At 48.4% G+C, this 13,218-nt stretch overlaps 1 protein-coding gene across 1 annotated transcript in view; it reads left to right on the forward strand.

Moving 5' to 3' along the window:
* The window catches only part of PFKL (phosphofructokinase, liver type), an 800,878-nt gene that overhangs the window by 74,643 nt on the left and 713,017 nt on the right, over positions 1-13,218 (forward strand). Inside the window, exon 2 of the mRNA XM_063934129.1 lies at positions 198-271. Within this exon, the coding sequence (XP_063790199.1) occupies positions 198-271 (74 nt within the window). The remainder of the gene's footprint in view (positions 1-197; positions 272-13,218) is intronic.

A 13,218-nucleotide genomic window follows, 5' to 3' on the forward strand; every position in this document is an offset into this window, starting at 1 on the left:
ATTTTTGCCAAACTTGCACCTAATTGGATATGCCCCTAATTGTTCCACTAAATCAATTGTTTCTTATCGTTTCTGCACATATGGCGGACACGTTATAGCATAATGGACCTGGCATTTCTGTTTGACATTGTTTTTGGTAGTATAACCAAGAACTTGATAGTCTTCTGTTAACAGAATTCTTGTTAATCTTTTTGCAGGTATGAATGCTGCAGTTCGTGCTGTTACTCGTATGGGCATTTATGTTGGAGCTAAGGTTTTCCACATATACGAGGTACGTTTTTCCTTACAAATGGCTCGACACAGTACTGCGTTACCCTTTCATAACAAATCTGGATTGTACACAGCTTATGCATTTTAAATTGTTATTATACGTTAAGTGTTTATGCAAACAAGCCGTTTTCTTATTTTTTGAGTTTATATCTTATTACCAACATCAAATGGGTTTTGAATTTTGTAAGAAAACAAAAATTGACATAGCCGTTTGTCTCCTGTTACAAAATCCTAGGTCACTTATACTTCTCACAATCCTCTTAAGACTTAAGCACTACAGAAAGAGGTTTGATTTTCTGTTACCTGTTTCTGTGCTGTCAGTGAGCTGTATCAAATTTGTTTCTGAGGCTAAAAGCAGGATAACATTTTATCTAGTGTCAAAACTGAAATTTATGAACAGCTTGCAGTTTTTTTTTTTTTTGTATTATTCATGAAAAAGTCTAAGAAGTTTAGGTATGTCCTCTCCTCTCTGGACACCATGACAAATATAGACTATGAAAACTTGAAGCTGCATTTCTTCATAAAGAAAAAGGTGCCTGTAACAGGCAGTATGGATGGTGTAATGGTTAGCATTACTACCTCACTGCATTGAGGTCATGATAATTTAGAATTTCATATGATTGGATGATTTACAGTGGTATTAGAGTAGAACAAGCTCATATATTTTGATTGCCACCATGGCCCTAAATGTGTGGAGTTTGTATATTCTCTCCGTGCTTGCGTGGGTTTCTTCCAAAAATATACTGGTAGGTTAATTGGTTCCTAACAGAATATTAACCCTAATGTGCAAGTATGTTTAATCTATAATTCTCTAGATCTATTATCAATCCATTCAGCCAAATGTGAGTGCCTAACATATGATGTTCCATGATAACACATTTATGCTGTGTTGCACAAAAGTACATTACAATAACATGTTACAGAGATGACTTACCTGTAAGATTCCCTCACTTCATATCTACTGCACCTATGCACCCTCAATAGACATTTGCCACAGAATGGAAGGACCCAATGTACTTCCATTGTTATCTCATTGCAATGTTCATTACATTCTATATCTTGATGCAAATTTGAAAGTAAAGGCCCCCATACATCAGCAATCGATTGGGGCAATTTGCAGATGATTGTGCTAATAAATCTGCAATGTATGGGGTTCACAGATCTCAGATTCAGACCAAAAATCCATTGGGATTGTTAAATCAGGTTGTCCAACATGTTTCACAGATCAATTGAAACTGTAGATTGTAAAGGCCAGTACTCACCGGCAGATGCTGGGAGTCCCCCCGCTCAGCACAGCGCGATGTGTGCTGAGCGTGTGGGGGTAGACGGGGGGGGGGCGCTCATTTCACCCAGCGGGTGAAGTGAGCGACCTGCTAGATTGGCCTGCATGCAGGCCAATCTAGCACCAGTGATTAGTGATGCGCGGGGCTGCGCATCGCTATCGCTGTGAGGGGTACACACGGAGTGATCGCTGCTTAAAATCTAAGCAATCTAGTCAGATTGCGTAGATTTTAAGCATCGATCGCTCCGTGAGTACCGCCCTTAAGTGTATGGTAACAATCAGCAGATTTGCAAACTGTTTATAGTAAACTGATGAGTTTTTCCAGATTGGCAGATCTGTATTTGCTGAAAATGATCTGCAAATCACTGATAAGGGCCCTACACACTAGAAGACATGACCAATGTGAAAGATGAACAATGTGGAAGATGAGCAATTTCCCAAGAACTTCCCAGAACCCTGACAAACGAAATTGAGTGTACACACTACGCAATTTTTCAAACAACTTGAAAGACGAAATATATCTTTGGAATTGGCACCTTATTTACATATTTTAATATTGGGGAGGCATTTCTGGGTGTGTGGGCAGGGCTGTAGAAAGGGGAACCAATTAAGTTTTTTATCACCCACTGCCCCAATATAAACATATAATATATAGAACCCATTATAATTAATTTTCTATTACGTCTTCGAGGAAGCTGGGGTCCACATTAGTACCATGGGGTATTGACTGGTCCACCAGGAGCCATTGGCACTTTTAAGAGTTTGAGAGTGTTGGCTGGCTCCTCTCTCTCTGCCCCTTCTACCAGACTCAGTTTAGAAAATGTGCCCGGAAGAGCCGGTCACAGCTAGGGGAGCTCTCCAGAGTTTTCCTAGTAAAAAGTTTTGTTAGAGTTTTTTATTTTACAGGGAGGCTGCTGGCAACAGTCTCTCTGTAGCGAGGGACTAAAGGGGGGGAGCAGTGTCTGCCCTGCGGGGTCTGAGCCACTGTCTCCGCTGACTGGACACTGAGCACCAGAGGGGTTGGATCGCTCCCCGCCACAGAGGATCGCTTGCCCCAGCAGCATGCTGCCACCCCCTTACAGAGCTGAAGAAGTGGCGAGTGAGACACCGACCCCCCTAGCAAGCGGGGGGGGGGGGGCGGTGTGAAGATGGCGCCAACGGGGAGGGACCGCAGTATTAACTGTGCTCCTGGTAAGGTTCAGTGGTACATGGTGCGGCACTGTGAGGGGCGCCCTGTGCCAGCGCTTACCCCCTACACCGGTCCAGAAGCCTGTCGGGGTCCTCGGATCTCAGCCAGCACTAATTCCTCAGGCCAGTATAATCCATGAAGAGCGGGAAGACGGCGCCATTAAGGGGGCGGAACTTCTCAGAGCGGACCCAGCAGCGTTTCAGCGCCATTTTCCTGCCTGCACAGTGCTGAGAAGGAGAATCGGGTCCCTCCACAGCAACTCCAGCTATCTGTAAATGGTACCATGGGGTTGTAGAATGGGGTGGGGGAGGCTGTAATACGACTGTGTGTCATATTAAGGTGCACAGTCAGCGCTGATAAGGGGTCTCCCTTTGGTAAAAGCACTGTGTGTGGGTTGGCTCCAATATCTGTCTCTCTTGCCATTCTTGGGGGGGGGAACTCTGTCTGCCCTCCCCTGTGTGTGTGTGTGTGTGGAGTGTTTGGTGGTCTCCTTTAGCTATGTCCAGGGATACTATGTTTTATGCTGCAGAGGATTTGTCCTCCCAGGATGATACTATTCCATGTAATCAGGATAGCACTGGTTTAGCACAGATACCAGCAAGGGAGCCTGAGTGGTTTTCCTCTATCAAATCTTGTATTTCTCAGATTTCTGACAGGGTTGCGAGTAATGAATCTGCAACCCAGGTATTACAGAGCTCTATGGCAGTATGGTCGGTTTCTGGTACCTCAGGACGCTCCGCTATATACCCCCATAAGCGTGTGCTAGTGCATGTCACACAAGACAACACGGATACCGATTCTGACGCCACAGACGGTGATGGGGATGTGTTGCGGGGGTCCGCATCTCTTGCAAAATGGGTGCAATTGATGATAGAGGCTATCAGGAATGTGTTGAATATTAATGATACCACAACTGACAAGGTTGAGGAGGCCTTTTTCACTGAAAATAAAAAGGCCTTGCTAACCTTCCCTGCGTCAAAGGAATTGAATGCTGTATTTGAGAAAGCATGGGAAAACCCTGAGAAAAAATTCCAGATCCCTTAATGGGTACAGGTGGCGTTTCCTTTCCCTGAGGAGGATAGAAAAAAAAATGGGAAAACCCGACGATTGTTGATGCATCTGTTTCCAGACTCTCAAAGAAGTTGGTTTTACCTGTTCCAGGATCTACCGCCTTAAAGGAGCCAGCTGATCGGAATATTGATAACACGCTTAAATCAATGTACACTGCTTCAGGGGCCGTATTACATCCTACTATTGCTAGTGCATGGATTGCAAAGGCTATAGTAAAGTGGTCGGCTACCTTACTTGAGGATTTGGATACGATGGATAAGGTTTTATGGTAGAATCTATGAAAGACCTGGGTTCCTTGACTGCGGGAATATCTTCCATGTCTGTTTCAGCTCGTCGGGGACTGTGGCTGCGCCAGTGGTCGGCCGACGCAGAATCCAGAAAAAGTGTGGAGTCCCTACCCTATACAGGTCAGGCTCTCTTTGTGGAAGCTCTAGACGCGTGGATATCCACGGCTACAGCGGGTAAGTCTCCGTTTATTCCCTCAGCAGCACCTGCTCCGAAGAAATCCTTCTCTTCATCTGCAACACAGTCCTTTTGGCCTAACAAGCCTAGAAAGGCCAGACCGTCCAATACCTTCTTTAGGGGAGGTCGAGTTAAGTCCCAGAAACCTGCCGCTGCAGGTTCCCAGGAACAAAAGCCTGCTTCAGGTACACCAAAGTACTCCGCATGACGGTGGACCGCACGGCCTGGAGGTGGGGCCAGTGGGAGCGAAACTCAGACACTTCAGTCACGTCTGGGTATCGTCCGGCCTGGATCCCTGGGTGATAGATATTGTGTCTCAGGGATACAGGCTGGAATTTCTAAGTCTCCCTCCTCATCGTTTTTTCAAATCAGGCTTACCAGCTCTGTTGGCAGACAGCACTGTATTACAAGAAGCCATCCAAAAGCTGGTGGAGGCACAGGTCATTGTGCCAGTTCCTCCTCCTGCTCAGGTCACAGGTTACTATTCGATCCTTTTTGTGGTACCAAAACCAGATGATTCGGTCAGGCCCATTCTGAACCTAAATTCATTGAACCCCTTTCTAAAGGAGTTCAAGTTCAAGATTGAGTCTCTCAGGGCGGTGATATCAGGTCTGGAAGAAGGGGAATTCCTTGTATCCCTGGATATCAACGATGCGTACCTCCACATGCCGATATGGCTGCCGCATCAGGCTTATGTCCGTTTCGCATTGCTGGACTGTCATTTCCGGTTCCAGGCCCTGCCATTCGGCCTCTCCACAGCACCAAGGGTGTTTACCAAGGTGATGGCAGAGATGATGGTTCTCCTCCGCAAACGGGGTGAACATCATTCCATATCTGGACGATCTGCTGATAAAGGCATCATCCAAGGAGAAGCTGCTGCAGTCCATTGTTCTCACAACACGCCTCCTCAAGAGTCATGGTTGGATTCTGAACCTTCCAAAGTCACATTTGGAACCAACCCAGAGGTTGTCCTTTCTGGGAATGATCCTGGACACGGAAGTGCAGAAGGTGTTTCTTCTGCAGGAAAAGGCATTGGTAATACAGGCTATGGTCCGAGATATCCTGAAGCCAGCCCGGGTGTCTGTTCATCAATGCATTCGCCTGTTAGAAAAGATGGTGGCCTCTTACGAGGCTCTCCAGTACGGGAGGTTCTACGCTTGAACCTTCCAACTGGATCTTCTGGACAAGTGGTCGGGATCTCACCTCCACATGCACCAGAGAATTAGTCTGTCGCCGAAGGCCAGGATTTCGCTCCTCTGGTGGTTAAAATTACCTCACCTTCTCGAGGGCTGCAGGTTCGGGATTTAGGATTGGGTCCTTCTAACCACGGATCTGAGTCTTCTCAACAAGAAGCTTTGGCGTTATTGTTCCAGGTCGACGGACCCACAAGCAGTGGCGGTGGATGCCCTGTTGTCTCCGTGGGTGTTACAGTCAGTGTACGTGTTTCCACCACTCCCACTCATCCCAAGAATCCTAAAGCTCATAAGGAGAACAAGGGTTCAAGCGATCCTCATTGCTCTAGACTGGCCGAGAAGAGCTTGGTACGCGGACCTTCTGAATCTACTGCAAGAAGAACTGAGGCCTCTTACTCTTCGGGAGGACCTGCTGCAGCAGGGGCCGTTCGCCTATTAAGACTTCCCGCGGCTACGTTTGATGGCATGGAAGTTGAACGCCGGATACTTGCTCGGAAGGGCATTCCGAAGAAGGTCATTCCTACCCTGATACAGGCTAGGAAAGGGGTAACGTAAACATTACCATCGTATTTGGAAGAAATATGTCTCTCGGTGTGAATCCAAGAAGTTTCCTACGGTGGAGTTTCAACTCGGACGTTTTCTCCTCTTCCTGCAGGCAGGTGTGGATATGGGCCTGAGGTTGGGATCTGTGAAGGTCCAGATTTCGGCCCTATCTATTTTCTTCCAGAAACAAATGGCTGCCCTCCTTGAGGTTCAGACTTTTTTGAAGGGAGTTCTGCACAGCCAACCTCCCTTTGTACCGCCTACTGTGCCTTGGGACCTTAACGTGGTGGTGCAGTTCCGCCAGTCGGATTGGTTTGAGCCTCTACAGGAGGTTGAGGTCAAATTTCTTACATGGAAGGCGGTCACGTTGTTGGCCTTAGCTTCTGCTAGACGCGTGTCCGAATTGGGGGCTTTATCCCGTAAAAGCCCTTACTTGATCTTCCACGAAGATTGGGCTGAGCTCCGGACACGTCAGCAGTTTCTTCCAAAGGTTGTGTCAGCATTTCATATTAACCATTCTATTGTGGTGCCAGTGGCTACTGACTCCTCAATCACATCAAAGTCCTTGGATGTTGTAAGGGCTCTGAAGATATATGTGAAGAGAACTTCTCATCACAGAAAGTCGGCTCTCTGTTTGTCCTATATGATCCCAAGAAAATTGGGTGTCCTGCTTCTAAGCAGACTATTTTTCACTGGATTCGGTTCACTATCCAGCACGCTTATTCTACGGCAGGACTGTCGTGTCCAAAATCTGTTAAGGCCCACTCTACTCGTAAGGTGGGGTCTTCCTGGGCGGCTGCCCATGGTGTTTCGGCAGTGCAACTTTGCCGAGCTGCAACAAGTTTTACAAGTTCGATACTTTGGCCTCTGATGATCTGAAGTTCAGTCAATCAGTTCTGCAGGGGCCTCCGCGCTCTCCCTCCCGTTCTGGGAGCTTTGGTACATCCCCATGGTACTAATGTTGACTCCAGCATCCTCTAGGACGTAAGAGAAAATAGGATTTTAATTACCTACCGGTAAATCCTTTTCTCGTAGTCCGTAGAGGATGCTGGGTGCCCGCCCAGTGCTTCGTTTCCCTGCAACCGTTATCTGGTTCAGTACGACTTTGTTTAGTTATGTACTGCATTGTTACTTGGTAAGTAATGTTTCAGCAGTTGCTGAGTTTTTCAAGCTGGTTAGCTTGATATGCCTTGTATGTATGAGCTGGTGTGAATCTCGCCACTATCTGTGTTAAATCCTTCTCTCGAAGATTTCCATCTCCTTGGGCACAGTTTCTAGACTGAGTCTAGTAGGAAGGGCATATTGGGAGGAGCCAGCCCACACTTTCAAACTCTTAAAGTGCCAGTGGCTCCTGGTGGACCCGTCTATACCCCATGGTACTAATGTGGACCCCAGCATCCTCTACGGAATACGAGAAAAGGATTTACCGGTAGGTAACCAAAATCCTATTTTTAATTACGTTGGTGGCACAGTGTAAATATAATTGGTGGGGCAGTGGACGGAGAAGCTGAGTGGTCAGCGTCTCCCCTACAGCAGCTCCCGTCAGCGTCTCGGCTACAATGAAGCCGCTGGCAGGGTGGGAGCTGCTGGAGGGGAGAGAGCAGTGTCACATTGTAGACATCGCTCATCGCAGCTCCGTACACGCATGCCGTGATGAGCGATGTCAGTAGTGACATTGCTCACATTGAGCTGCATTTACGGCCGACCCGCTCTTAACGAGCATGGGTGCGCGCATTGGCCGTGGGGGGGGGGTCCATACACACTAGACGACTTGAACGATATATCGTTCAAAACCGTCTACATAGTCCATATCTGTTAAGAAAAAAAAAATCGTTATTGTGTATGGCCCTATACATATCTGTAATGCATAATTGCAGATTGGGGAATCGTTAAATCTGGGGGGAAAAATCTCAGAATCTGCGGATTGCTTTTTTGTGATTGCTGATGTATGGGGGTCTTAAAGGGGGTACACACGTAGAGATGTGTGCTTAAATTCTAAGCAATTTGACTAGATTGCTTAGAAAGTAAACACACATCGCTCGGTGTGTATAGCCATAGTGACCGCGCATCGCTATCGCTGACTCTAGTTTGGCCTGCGTTCTGGCCGAATCAAGTCAGATTGCTCACTTCACCGCTGGGTAAAGTGAGCATTTCCCCCCCCCCCCCCCCCTCGCGCTGTGTGCTGAGCGTCCTGAGATGTGTGCTCTGTACCAGATTGCTCAGCAGACATCTCTACGTGTGTACCCCCTATAAGTCTGAGAAGAAAATTAAATAGAGTGCAACTTTCAGGCATCTGTGATATTGTGGCGAGTCTGCCCAATGTTTTAAAGTGCCAATAATTTTAAAGGCAAAACCAAGTTTCATTTGCCTTTTAAATGGATTCCACTTTAAAATATTGTGCCGTCTTGCCGGGATCTCGTTGATGCTTGCAAGTCGCAGACTATAACATTTACCCCTTAAAGTGTGTATTTTTCTTTCATCCAGTGGTGGACCCTAGGTACAGTGGGAGCAGAAGGAGTCTAGACTCCCAAAAGGCTTATTTCTTTGTGAGCAGCGCAGGCTCCTCCTCCCCTGTACTTTATTTGGGGGGGTGGGGGGAGGGGGGACGGACGGACCTGATTAACTATTCTATTTTTCTATTTCTCTGACATCCTAAGTGGATGCTGGGACTCCGTAAGGACCATGGGGAATAGCGGCTCCGCAGGAGACTGGGCACAACTATAAAGAAAGCTTTAGGTCTAACTGGTGTGCACTGGCTCCTCCCACTATGACCCTCCTCCAGACTTCAGTTAGAATCTTGTGCCCGGCTGAGCTAGATGCACACTAGGGGCTCTCCTGAGCTCCTAGAAAGAAAGTATATTTTAGGTTTTTTATTTTACAGTGAGATCTGCTGGCAACAGACTCACTGCAGCGAGGGACTAAGGGGAGAAGAAGCGAACCTACCTGACTGGAGATAGTTTGGGCTTCTTAGGCTACTGGACACCATTAGCTCCAGAGGGATCGAACACAGGACCCGACCTCGATCGTTCGGTCCCGGAGCCGCGCCGCCGTCCCCCTTACAGAGCCAGAAGCAAGAAGTGGTCCGGAAAATCGGCGGCAGAAGACCTCGGTCTTCAACAAGGTAGCGCACAGCACTGCAGCTGTGCGCCATTGCTCCTCATGCACACCTCACACTCCGGTCACTGATGGGTGCAGGGCGCTGGGGGGGGGGGGGGCGCCCTGAGCAGCAATATAAACAACTTGGCTGGCAAATCATCACAATATATAGTCCCAGAGGCTATATATGTGATAAATTACCCCTGCCAGAATTCCTGAAAAAAGCGGGAGAAGTCCGCCGGAAAAGGGGCGGGGCTAACTCAGCACACTGGCGCCATTTTTCCCTCACAGCTCCGCTAGAAGGATCGCTCCCTGGCTCTCCCCTGCAGTATCAAGCTACAAAGGGTAAAAAAGAGAGGGGGGGGCACTAAATTTAGGCGCAGTATAACTTATATAGCAGCTATAAGGGGAAATAATTCAGTTAATCCCTGTATTATTATAGCGCTCTGGTGTGTGCTGGCATACTCTCTCTCTGTCCCCCCAAAGGGCTTTGTGGGGTCCTGTCCTCTGTCAGAGCATTCCCTGTGTGTGTGCGGTGTGTCGGTACGGCTGTGTCGACATGTTTGATGAGGAGGCTTATGTGGAGGCGGAGCAGATGCCGATAAATGTGATGTCACCCCCTGCGGGGTCGACACCTGAGTGGATGGTTCTGTGGAAGGAATTACGCGACAGTGTCGACTCCTTGCATAAAAGGTTTGACGACATACCAAATATGGGACAGCCGGCTTCTCAGCCTGTGCCTGCCCAGGCGGCTCAAAAGCCATCAGGGGCTCTAAAACGCCCGCTACCTCAGATGGCAGACACAGATGTCGACACGGATACTGACTCCAGTGTCAACGACGATGAGACTAATGTAACTTCCAATAGGGCCACACGTTATATGATTGAGGCAATGAAAAATGTGTTGCATATTTCTGATGTTACCCCAGGTACCACAAAAAAGGGTATTATGTTTGGAGAGAAAAAACTACCAGTAGTTTTTCCTCCATCTGAGGAATTAAATGAAGTGTGTGAAGAAGCGTGGGCTTCCCCCGATAAGAAACTGGTTATTTCTAAGAGGTTACTAATGGCGTACCCTTTCCCGCCAGAGGATAGGTCACGTTGGGAAACATCCCCTAGGGTGGATAAAGCGCTCACACGCTTGTCAAAGAAGGTGGCACTACCGTCTCCGGATCCGGCCGCCCTGAAGGAACCTGCTGATAGAAAGCAGGAGGCTATCCTGAAGTCTGTATATACACACACAGGTATTATACTGAGACCAGCTATTGCTTCAGCATGGATGTGCAGTGCTGCAGCTGCGTGGTCAGATTCCCTGTCGGAAAATATTGATACCCAAGACAGGGACACTATATTGCTAACCGTAGAGCATATTAAAGACGCAGTCTTATACATGAGAGATGCACAGAGGTATATTTACCGGCTGGCATCTAAAATAAGTGCAATGTCCATTTCTGCCAGGAGAGGGTTATGGACTCGGCAGTGGACAGGTGATGCAGATTCTAAAAGGCACATGGAAGTTTTGCCTTATAAGGGTGAGGAATTGTTTGGGGATGGTCTCTCGGACCTAGTTTCCACAGCAACAGCTGGGAAGTCTACATTTTTACCCCATGTTCCCTCACAGCCAAAGAAAGCACCGTATTATCAGGTACAGTCCTTTCGGCCCAATAAGGGCAAGCGGGTTAAAGGCGCGTCCTTTCTGCCCAGAGGCAGAGGTAGAGGGAAAAAGCTGCAGCATACAGCCAGTTCCCAGGAGCAAAAGTCCTCCCCCGCTTCCTCTAAGTCCACCGCATGACGCTGGGGCTCCACAGGCGGAGCCAGGTACGGTGGGGGCCCATCTCAAATACTTCAGCAATCAGTGGGCTCGCTCACGGGTGGATCCCTGGATCCTTCAAGTAGTATCTCGGGGGTACAAGCTGGAATTCCAGACGTCTCCCCCCCGCCGTTTCCTCAAATCTGGCTTACCAACAACTCCCTCAGGCAGGGAGGCAGTGTTAGAGGCAATTCACAAGCTGTATTCCCAGCAGGTGATAGTCAAAGTGCCCCTACTTCAACAAGGACGGGGTTACTATTCCACAATGTTTGTGGTACCGAAACCGGACGGTTCGGTGAGACACATTTTAAATTTGAAATCCTTGAACACATATATAAAAAAATCCAAGTTCAAGATGGAATCGCTCAGGGCGGTTATTGCAAGCCTGGACGAGGGGGATTACATGGTATCACTGGACATCAAGGATGCTTACCTGCATGTCCCCATTTACCATCCTCACCAGGAGTACCTCAGATTTGTGGTACAGGATTGTCATTACCAATTCCAGACGTTGCCGTTTGGTCTATCCACGGCTCCGAGGGTATTTACCAAGGTAATGGCCGAAATGATGATACTCCTTCGAAAGAAGGGAGTCTTAATTATGCCGTCGTTGGACGATCTCCTGATTAAAGGCGAGGTCCAGGGAGCAGTTGTTGGTCGGGGTAGCACTATCTCGGGAGGTGCTACAACAGCACGGCTGGATTCTGAATATTCCAAAGTCACAGCTGGTCCCTACGACACGTCTACTGTTCCTGGGGATGGTTCTGGACACAGAACAGAAAAAAGTGTTTCTCCCGGAGGAGAAGGCCAAGGAGCTGTCATCTCTAGTCAGAGGCCTCCTGAAACCAAAACAGGTGTCGGTGCATCACTGCACGCGGATCCTGGGAAAGATGGTAGCTTCCTACGAAGCAATTCCATTCGGCAGGTTCCATGCAAGAACCTTTCAGTGGGACCTGTTGGACAAGTGGTCCGGATCGCATCTTCAGATGCATCGGCTGATAACCCTGTCTCAAAGGACCAGGGTGTGTCTGCTGTGGTGGCTGCAAAGTGCTCATCTTCAAGAGGGCCGCAGATTCGGCATACAGGACTGGATCCTGGTGACCACGGACGCCAGCCTTCGGGCTGGGGGGCAGTCACACAGGGAAGAAACTTCCAAGGACTATGGTCAAGTCAGGAGACTTCCCTACACATAAATATTCTGGAACTGAGGGCCATTTACAATGCCCTAAGTCAGGCAAAACCCCTGCTTCAAAACCAGCCGGTACTGATCCAGTCAGACAACATCACGGCAGTCGCCCATGTAAACCGACAGGGCGGCACAAGAAGCAGGACAGCGATGGCAGAAGCCACAAGGATTCTCCGATGGGCGGAAAATCACGTGTTAGCACTGTCAGCAGTGTTCATTCCGGGAGTGGACAACTGGGAAGCAGACTTCCTCAGCAGACACGACCTCCACCTGGGAGAGTGGGGACTTCATCCGGAAGTCTTTCAACTGATTGTAAACCGTTGGGAAAAGCCACAGGTGGACATGATGGCGTCCCGCCTAAACAAAAAGCTAGAAAGATATGGCGCCAGGTCGAGAGACCCTCAGGCGATAGCTGTGGACGCTCTAGTGACACCGTGGGTGTACCGGTCGGTTTATGTGTTCCCTCCTCTTCCTCTCATACCAAAGGTACTGAGGATAATAAGGAGAAGAGGAGTAAGAACTATACTCATTGTTCCGGATTGGCCAAGAAGAGCTTGGTACCCGGAACTTCAAGAAATGATCTCAGAGGACCCATGGCCTCTGCCGCTCAGACAGGACCTGCTGCAGCAGGGGCCCTGTCTGTTCCAAGACTTACCGCGGCTGCGTTTGACGGCATGGCGGTTGAACACCGGATCCTGAAGGAAAAGGGCATTCCGGAGGAAGTCATTCCTACGCTGATTAAAGCTAGGAAAGAAGTTGCCGCAAACCATTATCACCGCATTTGGCGAAAATATGTTGCGTGGTGTGAGGCCAGGAAGGCCCCAACGGAGGAATTTCAGCTGGGCCGTTTTCTGCACTTCCTACAGTCAGGGGTGACTATGGGCCTAAAATTGGGTTCCATTAAGGTCCAGATTTCGGCTCTATCGATTTTCTTCCAGAGAGAACTGGCTTCACTACCTGAAGTTCAGACTTTTGTTAAGGGAGTGCTGCATATTCAGCCTCCTTTTGTGCCTCCAGTGGCACCTTGGGATCTCAACGTGGTGTTGGATTTCCTAAAGTCACATTGGTTTGAGCCACTAAAAACCGTGGAATTGAAATATCTCACGTGGAAAGTGG

The sequence above is a fragment of the Pseudophryne corroboree genome, chromosome 7 (assembly GCF_028390025.1).
Source record: "Pseudophryne corroboree isolate aPseCor3 chromosome 7, aPseCor3.hap2, whole genome shotgun sequence".
NCBI classification, from domain to species: domain Eukaryota; kingdom Metazoa; phylum Chordata; class Amphibia; order Anura; family Myobatrachidae; genus Pseudophryne; species Pseudophryne corroboree.